The sequence below is a fragment of the Salvelinus namaycush genome, chromosome 35, assembly GCF_016432855.1.
Source record: "Salvelinus namaycush isolate Seneca chromosome 35, SaNama_1.0, whole genome shotgun sequence".
NCBI classification, from domain to species: Eukaryota; Metazoa; Chordata; class Actinopteri; order Salmoniformes; family Salmonidae; genus Salvelinus; species Salvelinus namaycush.
The window spans coordinates 28,574,632-28,596,393 of NC_052341.1; the positions used below are offsets into that span (position 1 = coordinate 28,574,632).

General features: G+C 45.3%; 1 protein-coding gene across 1 annotated transcript in view; it reads left to right on the forward strand.

Annotated features, from left to right (window-relative positions):
• The window catches only part of LOC120029487 (serine-rich coiled-coil domain-containing protein 2-like), a 94,533-nt gene extending 73,323 nt beyond the window's left edge, over positions 1-21,210 (forward strand). Inside the window, exon 10 of the mRNA XM_038974727.1 lies at positions 15,108-21,210. Within this exon, the coding sequence (XP_038830655.1) occupies positions 15,108-15,866 (759 nt within the window). The 3' untranslated portion in view covers positions 15,867-21,210. The remainder of the gene's footprint in view (positions 1-15,107) is intronic.
• The last annotated feature ends 552 nt before the right edge of the window (positions 21,211-21,762 follow it).

The following is a 21,762-nucleotide window of genomic DNA, read 5'->3' on the forward strand; positions in this document are numbered from 1 at the left end:
CAAATAAGGGCACCTCTAAGCCCAGCGTAGAACAAAGTAGCACCGGCAATAACGTGGAAGTCGCTTTTGCACGCCGCTAGCCGCTCCGTTATGTTATTGTTTTATGTTATGCTTGTTGGGTTAGGCAGCGATTTAGATTTTAAAAAGAAGGCTCCGCTTGAAATATGCGCTCCAGTAACGCAGCACAGGGGTCTCATTTTTACACCTGGCCAAAGGACACCAGCATATACCGGTGAGAGGCGCCATGAGGTGGGCGGTCGGGGAGACATGGTGCTCAATCATAGACACCCACACCCGGTGGCGGTGCACTTCTGGTCACTTTTGTATCCCGCCATGATTTGGATTTATTCACCCTCCTGCTTTGCCGTTTTGGAATAAGGTGTGGATGGGAAACTGTAGGGAAATTGGTTTGGTTCAGATTTACAGCTTGGGTTTGTACTTCACCTGAAAAAGTTAATGGACAAGTTGTTGCTGGTTGTGTGCAGCGATTGGGGTGATACTGGGGACGGGGGGGGGGGGGCTTTGGTGCTGGGACTAGGGCTGGAAACATGCGTTTCCGGGGTGCAAGAGGAGATAAGAGGACGGGGCGAGGCTGTAGATGCGTTCACCAAGGCACATGCCTTGCGCCACTCTAATTGAATTCGCCAGCGTTCAGATGGTCAGACACACAAGTGCCCATCAGCACACAGATAAGTCAGGTGCCACCGAAATGAAAGCCTTTCCCGTCTTCTTTAATTGTTTCTCCTTTTGTATGTAACCGCTGCAGTTTTTGTTTGAAGAGGAAACGTGATAGCTCTGACATTTCATTTTTCAGTTATGAGGGAAACGGTGACAATGTTCTCCCCGCTGTCTCGAGATAAGGAAAGTGTAGCGTGTGAGCGTCAGCACACAAGCCGACAGCGGCATAATGACAGTGGCTTGAGAGTATCTCTGTCTCAAAGGCACGGGATTCATCACACCATGCTGTCTCTTAGTGCTGAGCTCCAATCATAGTTAGTATTTCTAGCTCAAATCCATCTAATTGTATTTGTCACATGCTTCGTAGACAACCGGTGTAGACTAACAGTGAAATGCGGGCCCTTCCCAACAATGCAGAGAGTGAGAAAATAGTAATAACACGTAAAAATAATTATAAATACCGACTAATAACTTGGCTATATACATGGTTACCAGTAGCGAGTCGATGTGCAGGGGTACGAGGCAATTGAGTTAGGTAAGTACATATAACTAGGAATATAGTGACGAGGCAACAGGATCGACCGTTGCAGCAGCGTATGTGATGAGTGTAAAAAGAGTCAATGAAGATTAGGTAAACTGTTTAGCAGTCTTATGGCTTGGGGGTAGAAGCTGTCCTGTTGGTTCCAGACTTTTTTTAAGGGTCATCCTCTGTCACTGCTTGGTATAGAGGTCCTGGATGGCAGGGAGCTCGGCCCCAGTGATGCACTACCCTCTGTAGCGCCTTGCGGTCGGATGCCAAGCAGTTGCCGTACCAAGTGGTGATGCAGCCAGTCAAGATGCTCTCAATGTTGCAGCTGTAGAACTTTTGGAGGATCTGAAGGCCCCATGCCGAATCTTTTCAGCCTCCTTAAGGGGAAGAGGTGTCGTTCCCTCTTGACGACTGTGTTGTGTGTGGACCATGATAGATCCTTAGTGATGTGGACACCGAGGAACTTGAAGCTCTCAAACCGTCCCACTACAGCTCTGTCAATTTGAATGGGGGTGTGCTCGGCCCTCCGTTTCCTGTAGTCAACGATCAGCTCCTTTTTGTCTTGCTAACGTTGAGGGAGAGGTTGTCGTCCTGGCACCCCACTGCCAGGTCTCTGATCGTCGCCGGTGGTCAGGCCCACCACCACTTCCGTATTGGGTACTTCCTGTTTGAGTTTTTGCTTGGAAACAGGAATCCAGAGGACAGAGTTATTGTCAGATTTGCCCGATGGAGGGAGAGCTTTGTCTGTGTCTCTGTGTGTGGAGTAAAGGAGATCTAGAGTTGTTTTGCCTCTAGCTGCACAGGTGACATGCTTGTAGAATTTTGGTAAGACAGATTTCAGTTTTCCTTCATTAAAATCCGTCCACTCGGCGCGTCGTCTCTGATTGGACAGGCATTGAGGTATTCGGTTACTGTTCGACTGAACGTTAGAATGGGAAAACGAGTGACTTGAGTGTGGTATGATCGTCCTGTGCCAGGCGCACCGGTTCCAGCGTCTCAGAAACGTCCGGGCACTCCTGGGCTTTTCACACGACAGTGTCTAGGGTTTACGGGGAATGGTGCGACAAACAAAAAACATCCAGTCTGTGGCAGTCCTTGGGCCACAAACAGACAAATAACGGCGCAGTACGACAGTGTTGTGCAGAACAGTATCTCAGAATGCACAACTCGTCGGTCCTTGTCACGGATGGGCTATTGCTGCAGACGACCACACCGGGTTCCACTCCTATCAACTAAAAACAAGAAAATGACTCAAGTGGGCACATTATCACCAAACCTGTACAAATGAGTCCTGGAAAAACATTGCCTGGTCCGACGAATCCGGTTCCTGTTGTGTCAGGATGATGGCAGAGTCAGGATTTGCCGTGAGCAGCATGAGTCCATGGCCCCATTCTGCCAACGGTATAGGCTGCTGGTAGTGGTGTAATGGTGTGGGTAATGTTTTCCTGGCACACTTTGCTCAATTGATATCAAGGGACCTAATGTTTCCATTCCCCAAATAATTCGGGCTGTTCTGGAGGCAAAGGGGGGGGGGGGGGGGCAACCCGGTACTAGATGAGTGTCAGCCAATCTTGCGCTGTCTCTTCTGAGTCTCTGGGATTAGGGCCTGGACTGGGATTAGCAGTATGTCCTGCGCCACCGACTCGTTGGAAGTAGCAATCTTCATTCAAATGGAGGTTAGTGATCGCTGTTCTGAAGTCCAGAAGCTATTTTCATTACCGGAAACAATGGCATAAACATTATGTACAGAAAAGTTCAGATCAGTGCAAACAAACACACAATATAGCGGAATTGGCCAGGAGAGCCCGTAAAACGGCGGCTATCCATTTCAGCCACATTCTAAAATGTGTCTTTGGTTCCCTCTTTGGCATCCCCGCGCGACAGGCTTGACGGACCAATGGGAAACGACAAGATTGTCTTTGCGGTCTGTGTGATGTCACAAAGTCATGTCGGTATACTGCGTATCAGGCTGTATGTATTCAGAAGCGCAAGGGACAATGTTCCTCATTGTCACAGCTACACCTGTTTACCATGGCAACGGTTTCTAGAGCAAAAAGTTTTTTTCTCTCGAAGAAAAAGCTGATCCCTAGCGGATTAGTCATAGTCCTACTAATCAATACTGATAAATGGAACAGGCAACAGTGTCTTGGAGAAATACTGATGGTGTGTTAGAGAGAAAGAGTGATGAAAGAGGGGGGAGGGTTGAGAGAGGCGACATTGTAATGAGCTCGTGAAATTATGCTGTCTATCCAGACTGCAGAGAAACTGGCATCAACCATAATGAGCACAATTGATCTGTAGTGGCAGTACACAAATAACGCATCCCCCCCCAAAGCAAAGGTAAGCTCAACACCCAACCAATCCCCTCTCACTGAGCCTCTTGCAGCTTCAATAACAGTACCTGTCACTGTCATGTCAGGTAGCTATGAGTTTAGAGGTGACCCTAGTCGTCTACATTTCTCATCTTCCTCCCCCATGTCAAATCACTCCCTGGCAGGTGCGTCTGAACCGGTGGAGGGTGAGTGTGATTGTATTGTACAGGGAGACATCGCAGGCACCTTGTCTAGGAATGGACTGAGAGACAGTGGCGCCACATTTAGTGTGGGTGTAGCAAGGGGGGAATAGGCTAGTGGCTGCACCCCATCCCAGCATGTTTTCTCAATTTGAGGCGCTGGAGAGAAATGTCCATCTAAACTAATCCCTCCCTGGTCCTCATGTCTGAGTGACCTGTGTTTGAGAGTATGGTGCTCTAATCTACAGCAGCTTCAGAAATTATTCATACCCCTTGACTTATTCCACATGTTGTTGTTACAGCCTAAATTCAAAATGTATTAAATATAGATTTTCCCACACATCTACCCACAAGACCCCGTAATGACAGAGTGAATACATGTTTTTAGAATTTTGTGTACATGTTTTGAAAATAAAATACAGAAATCTCATTTACCTAAATATTCACACACCTCTGCTAATATGCTCCAAATTGAGCTCAGGTGCATCTAATTACCTTTGATCATCCTTGTCAATACAACTTGATGGTAGTCCACCTGTGGCAAATTCAGTTGTTTGAACATGATTTAGAAAGAAACACCTGTCTATAGAAGTTCCCACAGTTGACAGTGCATGTCAGAGCAGAAACTAGACCATGAAGTCCAAGGAACTGGAGCAACCGGGCAAGAAGGACCTTGGTCCGGGAGATGACCAAGAACACAATGATCACTCTGACAGAATTAGAGTTCCTAGGCTGAGATGGGAGAACCTGCCAGAAGGACAACAGTCTCTACAGCACTTCACCAATCTGGGCTCTATAGGAAATGCCAGATGGATGCCACTCCTGAGAAAAAGGCATATGACAGCATGCTTGGAGTTTGCAAAAAGGCATGTGAAAGACTCTGAGAGCATAAAGGCAAAAGATTATGTGGTCTGATGAGACACACATTTTACTCTTTAGCCTGAATGCAAAGCGCTATGTTTTGAGAAAACAATGCACAGCTATGGGGATGCATTTCAGCAGCAGGGACTGGGAGACTGGTAAGGATAGAGGGAACAATGAATGGAACCAAATGAAGGCAAATCATTGAGAATGTGCTTGAGTGCAAATTACCTTAAACTGGGGCAAAGATTTGCGTTCCAACAGGACAATGACCCCAAGCATGCAGTCAAAGCTATGCTGGAATGGCTTCAGAACAAGAATGTGAAAGACCTTGAGTGACCCAGCCAAAGCCCAGACTTGAATTCCATAAGAAATCTGTGGAGAGACTGCTATTCACCGCTACTCCCCATCTACCTTAATAGAGCTTGAGAAAATCTGCAAGGAAGAAAGGAGAATATCCCCAATTCAGATGTGCAAAGCTGACAAAGACATACCCAAGACGACTCAAAGCTGTACTCGCCGCCAAAGGGGCTTATACAAAGTATTGACTCAGGGGTGTGAATACTTATGCAAATTAGTATTCACAAAATGCAAAAAATAAAATATAAACACAACATGTAAAGTGTTTGTCCCATGTTTCATGAGCTGAAATAAAAGATCCCAGAAATGTTCCATAATCACAAAAAGTGTATTTCTCAATAATGCTGGGGGAAAAATTTAGTTACATCCCTGTTAGTGAGCATTTCTCTGATGCCAAGATAATCCATCCAATTGACAGGTGTGGCATATCAAGAAGCTGATTTAAACAGCATGATTATTACACAGGTGCACCTTGTGCTCGGGACAAAAGGCCACTCTAAAATGTGTAGTTTTGCCACACAACACAAAGCCACAGATGTCTCAAGTTTTGAGGGAGTGTGCAGTTGGCATGCTGACTGCAGGAATATCCACCAGAGCTGTTGCCAGATAATTGCATGTTAATTTCTTTACCATAAACCGCTCCAATGTCGTTTTAGAGAATTTGGCAGTATATCCAACCAGCCTCACAACTGCAGACCATATGTAACCACGCCAGCTCAGGAACTCCACATCCGGCTTCTTCACTTGCGGGATCGTCTGAGACAAGCCACTCGGACAGCTGATGAAACAGAGTTTGCACATCCAAAGAATTTCTGCACAAACTGTCAGAAAACTTCGGTGAAAGCTCATCTGCGTGCTCGTCGTCCTCACCAGGGGCTTGACCTGACTGCAGGTATCATAACAAAAAAGTCTGAAATCACGAATGCTCATATTCCTGCCATCTTTCTGAGCGATACAAAATGAATCTGTACAGGCGCAGTCTGGTTGAAAGGCCCTAACTGCAGGTCAACCATTGAGCATGTTTGGAATGCTCTGCATCAACGTGTACGGCAGCGTGTTCCAGTTCCCGCCAATATCCAGCAACTTCACACAGCCATTGAAGAGGAGTGGGACAAAATTCCACAGACCACAATCAACAGCCTGATCAACTCTATGCGAAGGACATGTGTTTCGCTGCATGAGGCAAATGGTGGTCATACCAGATACTGACTGGTTTTCTGATCCACACCCCTACCTTTTTTTATTTATTTTTTATTTTTAAAGGTATGTGTGACCAACAGATGCAATTCTGTATTCCCAGTCATGTCAAATCCATAGATTAGGGCCTAATGAATTCATTTCAATTGACTGATTTCCTTATGAACTGTAACGCAGTAAAATCTCGTTGCCTGTTGCGTTTATTTTTGTTCAGTGTATATTTCATTTTCAATATATATTTTTTACTTTGTCATTTTATAGGTTATTTGTCCATTTTAATTATGAATCCATTTTGAATTCAGACTGTAACACAACAATGGAATAAGCCAAAGGGTATAAATACCTTTCTGAAGACACTATACTGACACACTTGCACGCACGCACGCACGCACGCACGCACGCACGCACGCACGCACGCACGCACGCACGCACGCACACCAATCCGTGATCCTTAGATGCCAGGACACCTCTGTTCCTCTTAAGATGCCATCCCTGTGTGTGACTGGAGACCAATCACTCACTTACCAACTCCACGGAGGGATGGCTGAGTTCGATCCTCTCTGTCTATCTTTCTGTTCTCTGGTGTGTGTCATTTCCTCTGGTGTTTGTCTTCTCTCTGCACAGGGTGTTCTGCCTGCTCCTTTCCTCTCTCCCTGGCAGCGCTCTCACCAGGGGACCCTGCGGGCATGCATGCCCCACCACAGCAGACAGAGTGAGTCCCTAACAGTGCCCCCCCCATCCCTACCCCTCGCCACCCATACCCTATAGAGCCTCGCATCTGTGTCCCCATGCCATTACCCTGCCACCCTGCTTCAGTCCCTAGAGTCTTAGAGCATCAAGCAAGTGCAAATTCTCTTTTTCCCTTCTAGTTATCATTTTATATCCTCTCTAGTTAGCTCTCTTTTTGCTGCCTCAATTGGTCACGGATTTGTTTTCTCTGTTGCTCGCTACATGTCGGCATCGCAACCCACTTTTCTAGTTTTCAAACTGGCTGACATGTTGAAAGGCTCTTCCAGTCCGATACTTGACCTGTAGAGCATTGGTATTTTCATTGTAAGAACTCTCTGAAAAGTCTAAGTGCTCCAGTCTCCTCACTAGTCTCTTTAAATGCAGTCCAAAGCACAGTGACACCTACAATATGCTGAGAAATGGGTTAAGACCAAAAAGATGGAGCGATTTAGTAAAAGAGAGAAAATGACGACGAAATGGAGAGCAAGAGAGAAACTCCGCTAATTCATTCCGTTTTGCCCTTTGATCTCTATCTGTGGGACTTGGTAGACGCCTGTCGCCAAGGACTATGGGGCCGTATCACCTCAGGCCCAAAACTTCCCCAGCCTTTGTTTCTCTCCCTCCCCTCCATCCCCTCATCCCTCTCTTCATCCCTGCCCCGAATCAGCCGTTCTCTCCATCATGCTCGACAGAGCGGTGGTGCTTTGATCCCACACATTTCAGTCAAGAGACATTCCACGCGCATCTGCTAATGAGTGAATAGTTCCCTCTGTAATTGAACTCATTTTTTAATGAATTTTATTCACCCTCCATTGGTTGAGTGATGCCATAGCTCTTTTTAGGAGCAACCGGGAACTAGAGGGAGTAACTGAAGAGGATAACTGCCGGTGACTGTGTGTTCTATGCATGGTGTGAGTGTTCCAGGTGTTTGCGCTGTGAGTAATTGAAGGCTGTCAGTGTGTCATTAGTCTCAGAAACACAGAACTAAAATCTGGAGTAATTGAGTCAGATGCTTGATTCGGTTCTGGGGGGGAGATGCATGAGAAACGAGACTAACGAAGTCTCCACCCCCCCTTAAAGTAAACTGTCAGCCATGGCATGGGCCAAATGTCAACTCCCCCTCCGAACTTTGAAAGATTCAAACACCCCTTCCGAAATTGTGATTTGCCCAAATGATCAGTGACAAAGTTCCTTGTTAGTCTTCGTATCCCACAGTCTGTTGAAAGACGCTACAATACCTGCCTCTGTCCACGAGAGATTAGTGTGTCATTGAACGGCACAGAACACGTCTATTTCTTAATGAACATGCTTGTGTGTGTGTGTGTGTGTATGGTACACATGTACCAAACATGCCTCAGTCTCTTTGTGTAGTAAAACATACCCGTGTGTGATCAACCAATTAATGAAGACTGGACTGATGACCCTCCGTCCATTCTGGACTCCTCCATCAACCTAACCTAAATCGCTCTCCTCCTATTTCTCTCCCTTCTTCCTTGTTGTTTCTCTCCCTCTGCCTCTCCCACACTGACCTTGGCAAGGAGTGGAACAGCTTGTGCATTACATCAGCGATACAGCGTGGTACAGTACCCTTTCATATTTCTCTCAAAACCATCCCTCCTTCCTTTCCTCTGTTCCCTCCATCTATCCCATCTGCATGACGAGGAATGCCTGGTCCTGGTCTGATGATGCCCGTATTTATCCTTTGTCTGGTGGTGTTCCCTCCCTGGTGCAGTTTGACTGAACAGTTCATCTGTGTTTGACGTGTTTCTATCGGGTCATCCTGCATCGCCCGCACTCGGACAACAATTCACATCTTCTTCCTTCCTCCATTCTTCACCCTCCACCTCCACCTATGCTCTCTGTCTCTCGCGCTCTCCCCCCCCCCCCCCCGAGCCACTCCACCTCTCCCCCTACAGGTCTGGCTTTGCATCGACCACCTTTCTATATTTGACTTTGTAGTTATTTAGCAGCTGCTTCTTTCCAGAGCGATTTATAATCCAGTCAGATTAGTTTAGATATTTTTTTGCCAGAAAAGCAGACTACCTACAGCAACTGATTTGAATCAATCAGTCAAATGTATTTATAAAGCCCTTTTTACATCAGCAGATGTCACAAAGTGCTTATACAGAAACCAAGCCTAAAACCCCAAAGAGCAAGCAATGCAGATGTAGAAGCACGGTGGCTAGGAAAATCTCATTAGAAAGGCAGGAACCTAGGAAGAAACCTAGAGGAACCAGGTGCTGAGGGGGGGCCAGTCCTCTTCTGGCTGTGCCGGTGGAGATTATAACAGTACATGGCCATTAAGGCTAGATCATTCTTCAAGATGTTCAACCGTTTTATAGATGACCAGCAGGGTCAAATAATAATCAGTGGTTATAGAGGGTGCAACAGGTCAGCACCTCAGGAGTAAATGTCAGTTGGCTTTTCAAAGCCGATCATTCAGCGGTCGAGACAGCAGGTGCTGTGTGTGTGAGAGAGGCAGAGAGAGACTCTCTCAACAGCAGGTCCGGTGAAAAGGTCAGGGTTCCATAGCCGCAGGCAGAACAGCAGAAACTGGATCAGCAACACGACCAGATGGACTAGGGATGGGGACAGCCAGGTGCCTTGAGGCCAGGTAGTCCTGAGGCATTGTCCTAGGGCTCAAGTTCACTGGAAGGGGAGAGAGGGAGCATACTTAAAATCACACAGGACACCAGATAAGACAGGCGAAATACACCAGACAGGGCCAACCAGGCAGGATAAAACTCCACCCATTTTTCCAAAGCACAGCCCCCACACCACTAGAGGGATATCAACAGACCACCAACTTACTACCCTGAGAAAAGGCGGAGTATAGCCCATGAAGATCTCCCCCACCACACGAGCCCGATGGGGGCGCAAGACCGGATAGGAAGACAACATCAGTGACTCAACCCACTTAAGTGGAGTATAGCGTAAAAAGCCTGGCAAGACGTGATGTATCCTGCCTAGGGAAGGCATGGGAGAGCACCAGCAAGCCAGTGACTCAGCCCCCGTAGTAGTGTCAGAGGCAGAGAATCCAAGTGGAGAGAGGGGAGCAGGGCAGGCAAAGACGGCAAGGGTGGTTCATCACTCCAGTGCCCTGCCGTTCACCTTCGCACCCCTGGGCTAGAATACACTCAATCATAGGACCTACTGAAGAGCTGAGTCTTCAGTACAAACTTAAAGGTTGAGACAGAGTAAGACCTTAATCAGTCCTAGCCTTAACAGGATGCCAGGCTAGCACTGGAGCAATAGGATACCTTTTGGGGGGTTCTCATCAAGATTCTAGCGTCTGTATTTAGCACTAACTGAAGTTTATTTAGTGCTTTATCTGGGTAGCTGGAAAGTAGAGCATTGCAGTTGTCTAATCTTGAAGAGAGAACATCATGGGTGAGTCCAAGTTTGTTTTTTGCAATGTTATAAAGATGGGGGGGAAGCTACTCTTGAAATATTTGTGATGTGTTCGTCAAAAGCGAGATCAGGGTGCAGAGTAACACTGAGATCCTTCAGGGTTTATTTAAAAAAAAAAAATAAGACTGTACAACCAACGAGGTTGTCAGATCAAACAACATCTCTTTTGTCCGAATTTAAAAGTAAAATGTGCCGCCATCCATGTGTCTGAAACACCATGTTTCATCGAAATGTATAGTTGTGTGTCATCTGCACAGCAGTGAAAGTTGACATTGTGTTTCCAAATGACCTCATCAAAAGCTAGCATATATATTGAAAATAATAGTGGTCCTAAAATGGAACCTTGAGGAACACCGAAACTTTGCATTGACTTGTCAGAGGACAAACCATCCACAGAGACAAACTGATATATTTGCGACAGATAAGATCTAAACCAGGCAAGAACTTGTCCGCCTTCTCTCCTCCTCTCCATTGCTACGATGGGCTCAAGAAAGCTGTGTCACCTGTCGTTAGCTGCCACTCCCTAATCCCCTTGAGTTGTCATCCATTATTTATGAAGCCTCGTCCAGGGGCCAGACCCCCCCCCCCCCCCCCCCCCCCCTCCCCTTCAGTCAGTCTGCAGACTACTAAAGGGGCCAGGGGCCCCTCTTCTCTCTTACTCTACTCTCAGGTCCCGGACCCTGCTGACTGAACCTGTCCCTGCTGTACCTGACTATCTGAACTCTAGGGGAAATTTTTTTTCCTGTTGAAATAGCCCCAGGACCATCAAAGCAGCATTGACATTAAAGCCAGAGATCGGCCCAATACATAAGGGGGAGTGTGGTGTGTAAATGATTCTAAGCACAGTGCCAGAGGATGGGCTAGGTCCAGTGGCAGTTAGCCTAGCGTTTTAAGAGTGTTGAGCCAGTAACAGAAAGGTCGCCGGTTCAAATCCCTGTGCGAATCTGTCTGTGCCCTTGAGCAAGGCACTTAATCTCAATTTCTCCTGTAAATCGCTCTGGATAAAATGGTCTGCTAAGTTACTTAAATATAAACTGGGCACGGTGGTGTAGTGCAAAGCGGCGGCCAGCGGATGGCAGTGTGGACTACTGAATTCATCTCCATAGTCAATGAATGGTGGTGATAAATTGAGGACTGGTAAGGCTAAACTTTGAGGCGTCTGATCTGCTGAGATGTCGAAGCTCAAAGCTATACATGTGAACATTTATGTACATAGATCACTGTGCAACGGATCAAAAGAAGAACTGCATTTACAGTTATTCTTATTCCACATTTTGTTACAGCCTGAATTCAAAATTGATTGAATTGTTTCTTTCACCCATCTACACACAATACACCATAATAAAATGTTTAGAAATGTTTGCACATTTATCGAAAATTAAATACAGATATTTACACTTAACAAAAATAGAAATGCAACAATTTCAAAGATTTTACTGACTTAGTTGAAATATACGGAAATCAGTCAATTGAAATACATTCATTAGGCCCTAATCTATGGATTTCACATGACTGGAAATACAGATATGTATCTGTTGGTCACAGATACCTTAAAAAAAAAAGTAGACGTGTGGATCAGACCACTATTTGCCTCATGCAGCGTGACATCTCCTTCGCATCATGACACATCTCCTTCGCATAGAGTTGATCAGGCTGTTGATTGTGGACTGTCCAACTCTTCAATGGCTGTGCGAAGTTTCTGGATATTGTCGGGAACTGGAACACGCTGTCGTACACGACGATCCAGAACATCCCCAACATGCTCAATGGGTGACATGTCTGGTGAGTATGCAGGCCGTGGAAGAAATGGGACACTTCCAGGAAATGTGAACAGATTGTGACATGGGGCCTGCATTATCACGACAATGGGCCTCAGGATCTCATCATGGTATCTCTGTACATTCAAATTGTCATAGATAAAAGGCAAATGTGTTTGTTGTCCGTAGCTTGTGCCACTCATTTCACAACATTGACATCAGCAAACCGCTCGCCCACACAACGCCATACACGTGCTCTGCGGTTGTGTGGCCGATATTTACGTACTGCCAAAATCTCTAAAAATAAGTTGGAGGCGGCTTATGGCAGAGAAATTAACATTCAATTATCTGGCAATCGCTCTGGTGAACATTCCTGCAGTCAGCATGCAAATTGCAAGCTCCCTCAGGACTTGAGACATCGGTGTAATTTTGTTGTGACAAAATTGCACATTTTAGTGGCCTTTTATTGTACCCAACATAATGTGAGTCTTTCTGGGTAAGTCTCTAAGAGCTTCCCACACCTGGATTGTACAGTATTTGCCCATTTTTATTATTTTCTAAATTCTTCAAGCTCTGTCAAATTGGTTGTTGATCATTGCTAGACAACCACTTTCAAGTCTTGCCATAGATTTTCAAGCTGATTTAAGTCAAAACTGTAACTCAGCCACTCAGGAACATTCACTGCCTTCTTGGTAAGCAACTCCAGTGTAGATTTGGCCTTGTGTTCTAGGTTAATGTCCTGCTGAAAGGCGAATTCATCTCCCAGTGTCTGGTGGAAAGCAGACTGAGCCAGGTTTTTGCCAGTGCTTAGCTCCATTACGTTTATTTTTTACCCTAAAAACTCCCCACTCCTTAATGATTACAAGCATACCCATAACATGATGCAGCCACTACTATGCTTGAAAGTATGAATAGTATGGTACTCAGTAATGTGTTGTATTTGATTTGCCCCAAACAACCCTTTTTATCGATACCGATTATTATAGGACCAGAAAAGCTGATACCGATTAATCGGCCGATTTTTTTAAAAAACTTATTTTTTATATATATATTTAATAATGAGAATTACAACAATACTGAAAATTTTAACTTAATATAGAACATAAATAAAATCTAATTAGTCTCAAATAAATAAGGAAACCTGTTGAATTTGGTTTAAATAATGCAAAATCTCGGGAGTTGATAGGCTTGAAGTCATAAACAGCGCTCATAAACTGCTGGCAAACGCAGTAAAGTTTGAATGCCTACCACCGTTCAGTTAGACTGCTCTATCAAATATCAAATCATAGACTTAATTATAATATAATAAACACACAGAAATACGAGCCTTTGTTTCTGGATTTGACCATATTAATGACCTATCATATCGAAAACAAAACGTTGTTTCTTTCAGAGAAGTACGGAACCGTTCCATATTTTATCGAACGGGTGGCAGCCCTAAGTCTAAATATTGCTGTTACGTTGCACAACCTTCAATGTTATGTAAAATTCTGGCAAATTTAATTACGGTCTTTTTTAGGAAGAAATGGTCTTCACACAGTTCGCAACGAGCCAGGTGGCCCAAACTGCTGCACATATCCCGACTCTGCTTGCCCTGAACGCAAAAGAGAAGTGACACAATTTCCCTAATTAATATTGCCTGCTAACATGAATTTCTTTTAACTAAATATGCAGGTTTAAAAAATATATACTTGTGTATTGATTTTAAGAAAGGCATTGATGTTCATGGTTAGGTACATTGGTGCAACGATGGTGCTTTAGTTAAATCATCACCCTTTTGGCGAAGTGGGCTGTGATTGATTGCAACACAGGACAAGCTAGTTAACTAGTAATATCATCAACCATGTGTAGTTAACTAGTGATTATGTTAAGATTGATTTTGTTTTTTATAAGTTTAAAGCTCGCTAGAAACTTACCTTGGCTTCTTGCTGCACTCGGGTAACAGGTGACCAGCCTGCGACGCAGTCTCCTCGTGGATTGCAATGTAATCGGCCATAATCGGCGTTCAAAAAATTACCGAATATGAAAACTTGAAATCGGCCTTAATTAATCGGCCATGCCGATAAATGCCCCAAAAAAGTCAGTTAAGTCCTTACCTTTCCTCTCCATGGGGATTTGTTGTCGTGTTTTCAGCTGTGATAAATACACAACTTCCTCTTGCCCTGGCCAGCCTCCAACTCCCACCCTCCAAACAGACGAGTCATCTGACAGAATAATTCCCTTTGAGTCAGCTAGCCTGTCTACTGCTTCTCTCTCTTTTATTTATATATATATATATATATATTGTGTGATGGTTTGACTGACAGGTAGGTGTGTATGAGGCCGGGCAGCCGCCATCTTCCCCACCCAAAAAGCAGCGTTAAATGTTAATGAGCGGGCTGAAGTAGGCCCCTGATGCCCCGGCGTGCACGCTAACCTTTACACTAATTAAGGATGTGCTGGCATGGCGGCACGCCAGGGCACCTTGGTACGCTGGTGACTGGTGGCCAGACACAGCCCGGGAGAGCTACTGCCATCCTATGTCAGCCTTATTTGTCATTGGAGGAAGCAACGTGTAGTCAGGCGAGCGAGTCTGCAGGCAGGAGGGCTCTTTTGATGGTGCTGGTGACCTCTCCTACCCAGCCTCTGCAGCGGTACATCATGGCTAATAAGTGCAGAGAGACTGCGACTACTGTACTGGAGCACGCAGCAGCACTGTGACAAGCCTGGCTGCAGACTCCAAAGAGTCCCCGGAATCAAAAGCGCCATCTCCGACGGGGTTTCATGTGTTGAATGTGGCGCAGTTTGTTTCTTTCTCTACCTTCATCAGAAAAGGGAGAGGCGTTACGGTACACATTGTACAGCCTCGTGGGAATTGGGGCTTGTTGTGCAACTGTCAAGAGACTGACACTGCTGTTTTGGGAAAAACATTGCTTAGGCATAATAGACTGTACAAAATATTTGTTTCAAAAGCCAAAGAACAGAAATGATTTAGAGTTGATTATTTTTGTTATGATGGAGTACAATGGTTCTAGCTATAGTTTTGTTTATATACCGTTTTAGATGCTTAACGTATGTTTCTCTCCTCCCCCAGCCTCAAATACTACAGCCTTCCAGGCCATGGCCCAGCAGGCAGCACCAAACCCACTCCCAGGAAAGATTAACAAACTCAGCCCACACCGAGGCCCCCAGTGAGCCAGCCTCCTCTAACCCTGGCTGTGGCTGGGGGGACAGTCTGGCCAGCAGGGCCCAGCACAGCTCCCGCTCTGGCCTGGCTTGCCCTAGCCCTGCTTCCACCCCTCCTGCTGGCTGTGTCCCTGGCCCAGAAGATCTCAGCCTTTTGCTCAGCACCCAGCTGAAGATCAGTGACTCCGAGGGTCCGGAGGGCCGGACATGTTCTCCTCCCCACCCTGGATCAAGACTCAGGCTGGACTCAGCCAAAAGGATCCCCCCCCCTTGTCTCCCGCAGTCCCCCGGCTCTCTGAAGAAAGCCTCCATCCCTGAGAGGCCACATGAAGGCCCCACCACCACCACAACCACCACCACCCAGACGTCCATGGCAGGCTTCCCCAGGGTGGTGAGAGGAATCCAGGGTGGGGGTGGTCTCAGGCCGGGCCACATAGCTCCACAGTTACGGCTGAGTCTGCTCCCTCCTGCCTCCAGAGGTCAACCCTGCTACAGCTCCGCACCCCAGTCCTCTGCCTCCTTTCTGGGCCCTGCCCTGCCCGCCTTCCCCCGGACCAGAGCACCCAGACAGACTCCAGGCCTCAGAGAACCAGAGAGTGGTGGGCTCAAGGCCAGAGGTCTAGGCCCTCCCAGCCTCTTACGACTCCCCACGCCAAAGGGCCACTGATTGCTCTCTCAAAATTATCAAACAGTGCCCTCTAGTAAGGCCATTCAGCACCACCCTCTACCCACTCAGACCCAAAAGATCAGACTTCTTCTAGAGGCTTCCGACCTCCCCTTAGTAAGGTTACCATGTCTACCCTGTGAGAAAGGATGACATGCAGACTTATAGGTTATGTCCTTTAATAGATAACCCAAAATAATATTTTATCTAACCTCTTCCAATAAGAATCATTCGAGGTAAAAAAAAAAAAAATTGTCCCATGTACACATTTGATATCGTCTCAGATGAAGAAGTCAAGCAAAACAGCTTATTGTTTATCCCCTCAAAAACTTGCTTCAACACTATCTGTCTGTGTGCAGATAAATAGATTGTTTTTGTGAAGTTCTGTTTCAAAGTGGGAACTGGCAGGATGCTTAACTTTCTATTCCCTCTAGCCCCAACAAGCTACAATTGCAACTTTACTTTCTGGCCCAAACTTTTCCCAAGATAATGAACATGCGTAGGAACACATTATTAGCATTATCTGGCCTCAATATAGCATTTAGGGTTACATATACATACTCAATTGGGTTGAACTTTACAGGGCTCGACATTTAATGCTTGTCCGCTTTCCCGGGGCAAGTAAGAAAAAAGAAAATTGGTTATGAAGAATATAGATTTAAGTTGTCTGAATGGACAAATAAAAAAAATCACTGAAACAATTAGGCGAATCCGATCAGAATTGGACCAGTGTCCTCCTAATCTCTGCAGAGCGCTTTAAAGTATAATTATTGTAGGCCTGCATTGACAGGCACAAGCGATCTTTCAATCATGCAGTCACGAGATGCGTTTTTGAGATCAAAGCAAGCCGCATGTGCACATGTTGATATTCATTGCTAGTTAGTGAGTTACTTGCCCAGTTATAGCTCATTTTTGGTCGAGAATGAAAATGCGTGAAAAGTTTGCATCACCTTGTCAGAGGAGAGCTGCATTTGCGCAGCAGGTAAAGTAATGTCATACAACAGCCATATTGTGTAGATTGGCTTGTTCTCACTACTTAACTATTTAGCTATTAGCATGTATTAATGTGATGGCCTAAAATATATTTCCACCTGCGCTCGTGTATAACCGCAAATGTCGGACACGCAGTTGATACGGGCGCGCAGTTGATGAAACCAATGCTGCATACTCCGGTTGTAAAACCGTCTCGCAAGCGCTAAAATCCTCTCCTATTCAATACTGGCCATGTAATTCTGCCAAAGTCTTAAGAAAATATATTTTTTAATAGCTTAATTGACAAGTAATTCCTATGCTGTCAAGATTTTCCATGAACACTGAATATTTTAACCTTACAAATAGATAAACAAGTGACTTGAATTTTCGGACAAGTAAAAAATCAGTCTTACTTGTCTGAAGGACACGTGGCTTAGAAAGTTCATGTCAAGCCAAGCTTTACTTACTGCCTGTATGTAGTGGTTGGGCTTAGTATAACTTTGATTTCTCTGTAGACAGGAACTTTAATTTACCTGATATAATCTCTGTGTAACAGTGTGGTAGAGGGATTAAGACAATATAACACAGTGGAACGGTTACAGGAACAGAGAATCCCTTTTGACTTGAAGGGGAACATTTGGTTGTATAGACTAGAGAATATAGTTAGTTACATCAGATGTTGTCCCTCTGGCTAAACTGGGGGGGGGGATTCTACTTGCTGAGTGATGTTCTAAAGTTCCCCTTGCTACACAGCCAGTATTATGTCCCTCTCACAGGAGGTTGGTGGCACCTTCATTTGGGGGGGAAGGGCTCGTGGTAATGACTGGAGCGGAATCAGTGGAATGGTATCAAATACATCAAACAAATGGTTTATGTGCCGTTCTCCCCTCAGCAGCCTCCTGTGTTCTCTGGTTTTGAAACACCTTTATTATTTCTGCCTTGTACCCTGAGAATGCCTTACGCTTTTAAGTGCACTCTCAAAAGTAGCTTTATGTTGCACTGTACCCTTCTGTCTACCGAGAGTCTGTATCTGTCTTTGTCTGTGTGGTGGTGCAGTTTGATTGCGACACGGGGACAACAAAGAGATCAGAGGAGCCATCTTGTGCAATTAGTGCTCTCTGAGCCTTCTTTGTTCCCCCCGTGCTTCCATCATGAGCAGGTCTAGTTTGGTCTGTGGGTAGAGGGTCACCCACATGCTACCTTAATGAGGCTGCACCAGAGAAGAGCTCAGCCTCTCAGCCCAACTACACAGCAGATGTGCTTCAGGCCAGGTCCCTGAATGGAAGGGGACAGAAAGAAAGATAAATAATTTCCTAGCATGAAACAATGTTGCTGGTGTAATGATTCCGTAATGATTCTGAGTCGGATCCAGTTGGCATGGTAACACGGCTGAGTGGCACGGTGGAGGGGTGTGAGGATCTCGAGTGGGTTACGTACACGCTCAGTGTGTCCCTGTCGATAGCAGGGCCAGGCATGCTCCTTTGACATCCGCTGAGACTTAACCCTCCATTTTTTTCCCCCCACTACTACTTCTCTCACTCCTTCCTCAAAAGGTGATTGACCCACCGTGATGCACTCATTGTAAGTCTGAGTGTCAAGCAGGGTGGAGAGGGACACAATGACTCATTTGCTTTTCTTCAAAGCCATCATGGTCTGTTACTATGTTTAGTCCTTGAGAGCTTTAAGTAGTAGCCAACGGGCACCATTTGTACCCTTGACCTATCAGGTCCTTATTTCCTTGATGTCATAACTGATCTTTTGATCCCAATTCAGTTGGCTGCGTGTACGTTGTAGAATGAGCGGAACGTCACCCAGTCAAAACGGTCTCAAAGACGAGAATAAAAATGCCTATTTCTGTAACTTAATTTGGCATTTCGTCTTCCCCAACTAAAGCTTTAACATGTTTTTCTATGCAACACAGTTGTGCTCTAGTCATGGAAGATGAGTCACAGTGGTACATAGTCATGGGCAATGAGCTGGTTGCCTCCATGAACCCTTCTCGTTATGGGCATATGTAAAGCCAGATGTAAGGGTACTTGATATCTGAAGCACTTGTTTTGCTGCCACCAAGTATTTGTCTTCCCATTCCTAAATGATTGGAAGCCATGCCCCATAATGGCCATCACGAGGACTCACCTTATAGGTTTTTGTCAAGCGTTTTGAAGTGCTTTCCGCACCAACCCTACAACGCATGCGTACAACATCACCTTGGTCTGAATCTGCCTCAGGACCTGAAAAACGTCACCCCAAATCAACTCTGCTATTTGGAATGCACGGCTGCTTCCAATCCCACCCAGATAAGAACCAAATACTTTTTATACATTTAATCTCTTCAATGATGAACAAACAAACTATTTGAGGTTTGTCGGGATGAGGAAGAGATTCATTTAATCAATTCCTGTTTGACAGTCAGAGTCCTTGACTTAAAGGATTTAGAATGTTCAGGGGGAAGGAATATTTAAAAAAAATATATTAACGAGATCTTAACAGAAGCCCTAACATGTTTGTCTCTGAGAAATTCTCCCCCAAAACCCCCAAAATAGGAGTGAATTAAAGTTATTGAGAAGGGTTGTGATTTGTTAGTCATGCATTATTATTTTTTGGTTGTCTAGCTTTGCTTGGCTTACCATATTATGGTATGTAGATTAAACAAATGTCAAATAAATAACTCGCCCTCAAAATGACTGCATGGGATAGCATCACGTAGCAGTATTCACCGTAAAGCACTCTTGCTGTTGTTGTGTATTACAGAAGTGCCTGCTTTTGTGACTTCCTTTCCCGCAGTCCTGAACATAACATTTTGTTATGTAGATGAGTGTGGTTCTGGAGCTTGGTCCCACTGCCCGGCTGTGTTGCTGAAAGAGGAAGGAGGTCTGCCTTGGGTTCACAGGTGAATCACACTCCTTGCTGCATCTGGCTGCCAGTGGGGCTCCCTCCGCCCCTCTACAGGGTTCAACACAGGGATGTATTATGCTCTCCCAGGCTATCAGATGTTAGCATGCCGACCTCACTTAGTATTCACTGTCCCAGACTCACACAGACAACCCGTTCTGACTGGGAAGGGCAAACCTGTTTGTGTCTGTCTCACTACAGAAGCATCCTCTGTATTCAAAAAGCAGGCCAAGCTATGCTTCCAGTGTTGTCTCAGCTCTGACGTTTTGAATTTCAAGTGTTCAGATTTGCTTTGCTGCCGTCTCAATGCACTCTGGTGTGCCCCCTTGTCCTTGTGAGCAGTCTTAAGTAGATCTGCCGCTGTGCTGCTCGTCTCTTCCCGAATTTAGAACAAATCTCAGTTTTAAGCTCTTAACTTTTTTTCCTCCGTTTTTTTAAACAGTTTAATTCATGAAATTACATTGTAAACAGCGGCATGTGTTTGCTGCTCATTACGATCTGTTCAATTCGTGTTTAATGTTCCTCATTATCTCAAATGGTACCCCATTCCCTTTTATAGTGCACTAAATTTTACCAGAGCCTTATGAGCCCTTGTCAAAAGTAGTGCACTATATAGGGAATAGGGGGCTATTTGGAACGCAGTTGTCCCCCCCCTGTGCACTGCTCCTTAATTCTGGAGAAGTAGGACTCTCCTTAAGTAAATCACCATTTCACAGATGTTGGGGCCTAGAGTTTTTCCAGACCTTGTGACCTGCCAAAGAAAAATTGGGCTATCACTACCCCAGTTTTTTAAATGTATTTTATTCTTCTGGTCAGGTCACTTGGTAATTAGAAAGTCCTGGCCACTTATCTTATGGACAGTGAGGACTGGGTTCAGGTCCATAATCTTCTGCTTTGTTGTCGTCTGATATCACTGCTGTGAACTTAAACTCCATAACATGAGTCTGTTTTGAATATACTAATCAATATGGCAGATGTACTGTATGACTACTGTCCTGTTTCTTTCACCTCGCTAGCATCACATTGACTGTACATTGTACTGTATAACTTATTTTCCTCACCTATGACAGGAAATTAAAACGGAGAGACTCTGCTCAGAGGATCGGTTGTGTTTCCTCATGTATTTGTGTTCATCTTCCTGCCACTTCTGTTTTAATTCCATGTTTGCTATACTGTTATTTAATATGTGCAATACGATTAACGATTGAGAGCATACTGTTGTACACAATACTAATTATTTATGTCTATGATATCCAATATCTATATCTGTGTAATTGTCACTGAATTCTTGTGAGCTTGTCAAAAAAGAAACATCTCAATCTGAAATGCACTTTAAATGGTTGTGTTGAGACTGAATATGAATGAATGAACTTAAACGTGTTGAACTACTTTTTGTTTTGATTCTGCTCCCCACCCTATTTGCTGTGATGTCTCTGAGGCTACGGAGTGGCTGAGCGCTCAAATAAAGACTGCACCCAATCTACTGTGTGTGTGTGTGTGTACACAGTGATAATGTGGTGGGAAAAGGAAGTGATTAGGTCTGGGGTTGGCATGAGAGGGTAGGAACCAAGGAGAGATGCAGTCAGTGGTGGTTTGGGATGGGGATAAGGGGACGAGATGCTTGGATAAGAGAGACATGAGTGGTTTGTACAGTAAGAGAAGTGGTGGGACATGAGTGGTTTGGATGGGGTTTTGGGTGAGGGTGGTAAGAGTGTAGGGATCGACGGGCTAGGGTGAGATGGGTCTAGGGGTAGAGATGACTGTTCATTCACTCAAAGGGAAGTACAGCCGCGAGCTGTCCAGTGACATGAGCCTACCACGTGAGCTAAATCGCTTTGAGGCAAGCATGAGAGCCTCAGCTGTCCCGGACGACTGTGATCACGCTCTCCGTAGCCGACGTGAGTAAGACCTTTAAACAGGTCAACATACACAAACAAGGCTACGGGGCCAGATGGATTACCAGGACGTGTGCTCCGGGCATGTGCTGACCAACTGGCAGGTGTCTTCACTGACATTTTCAACATCTCCCTGATTA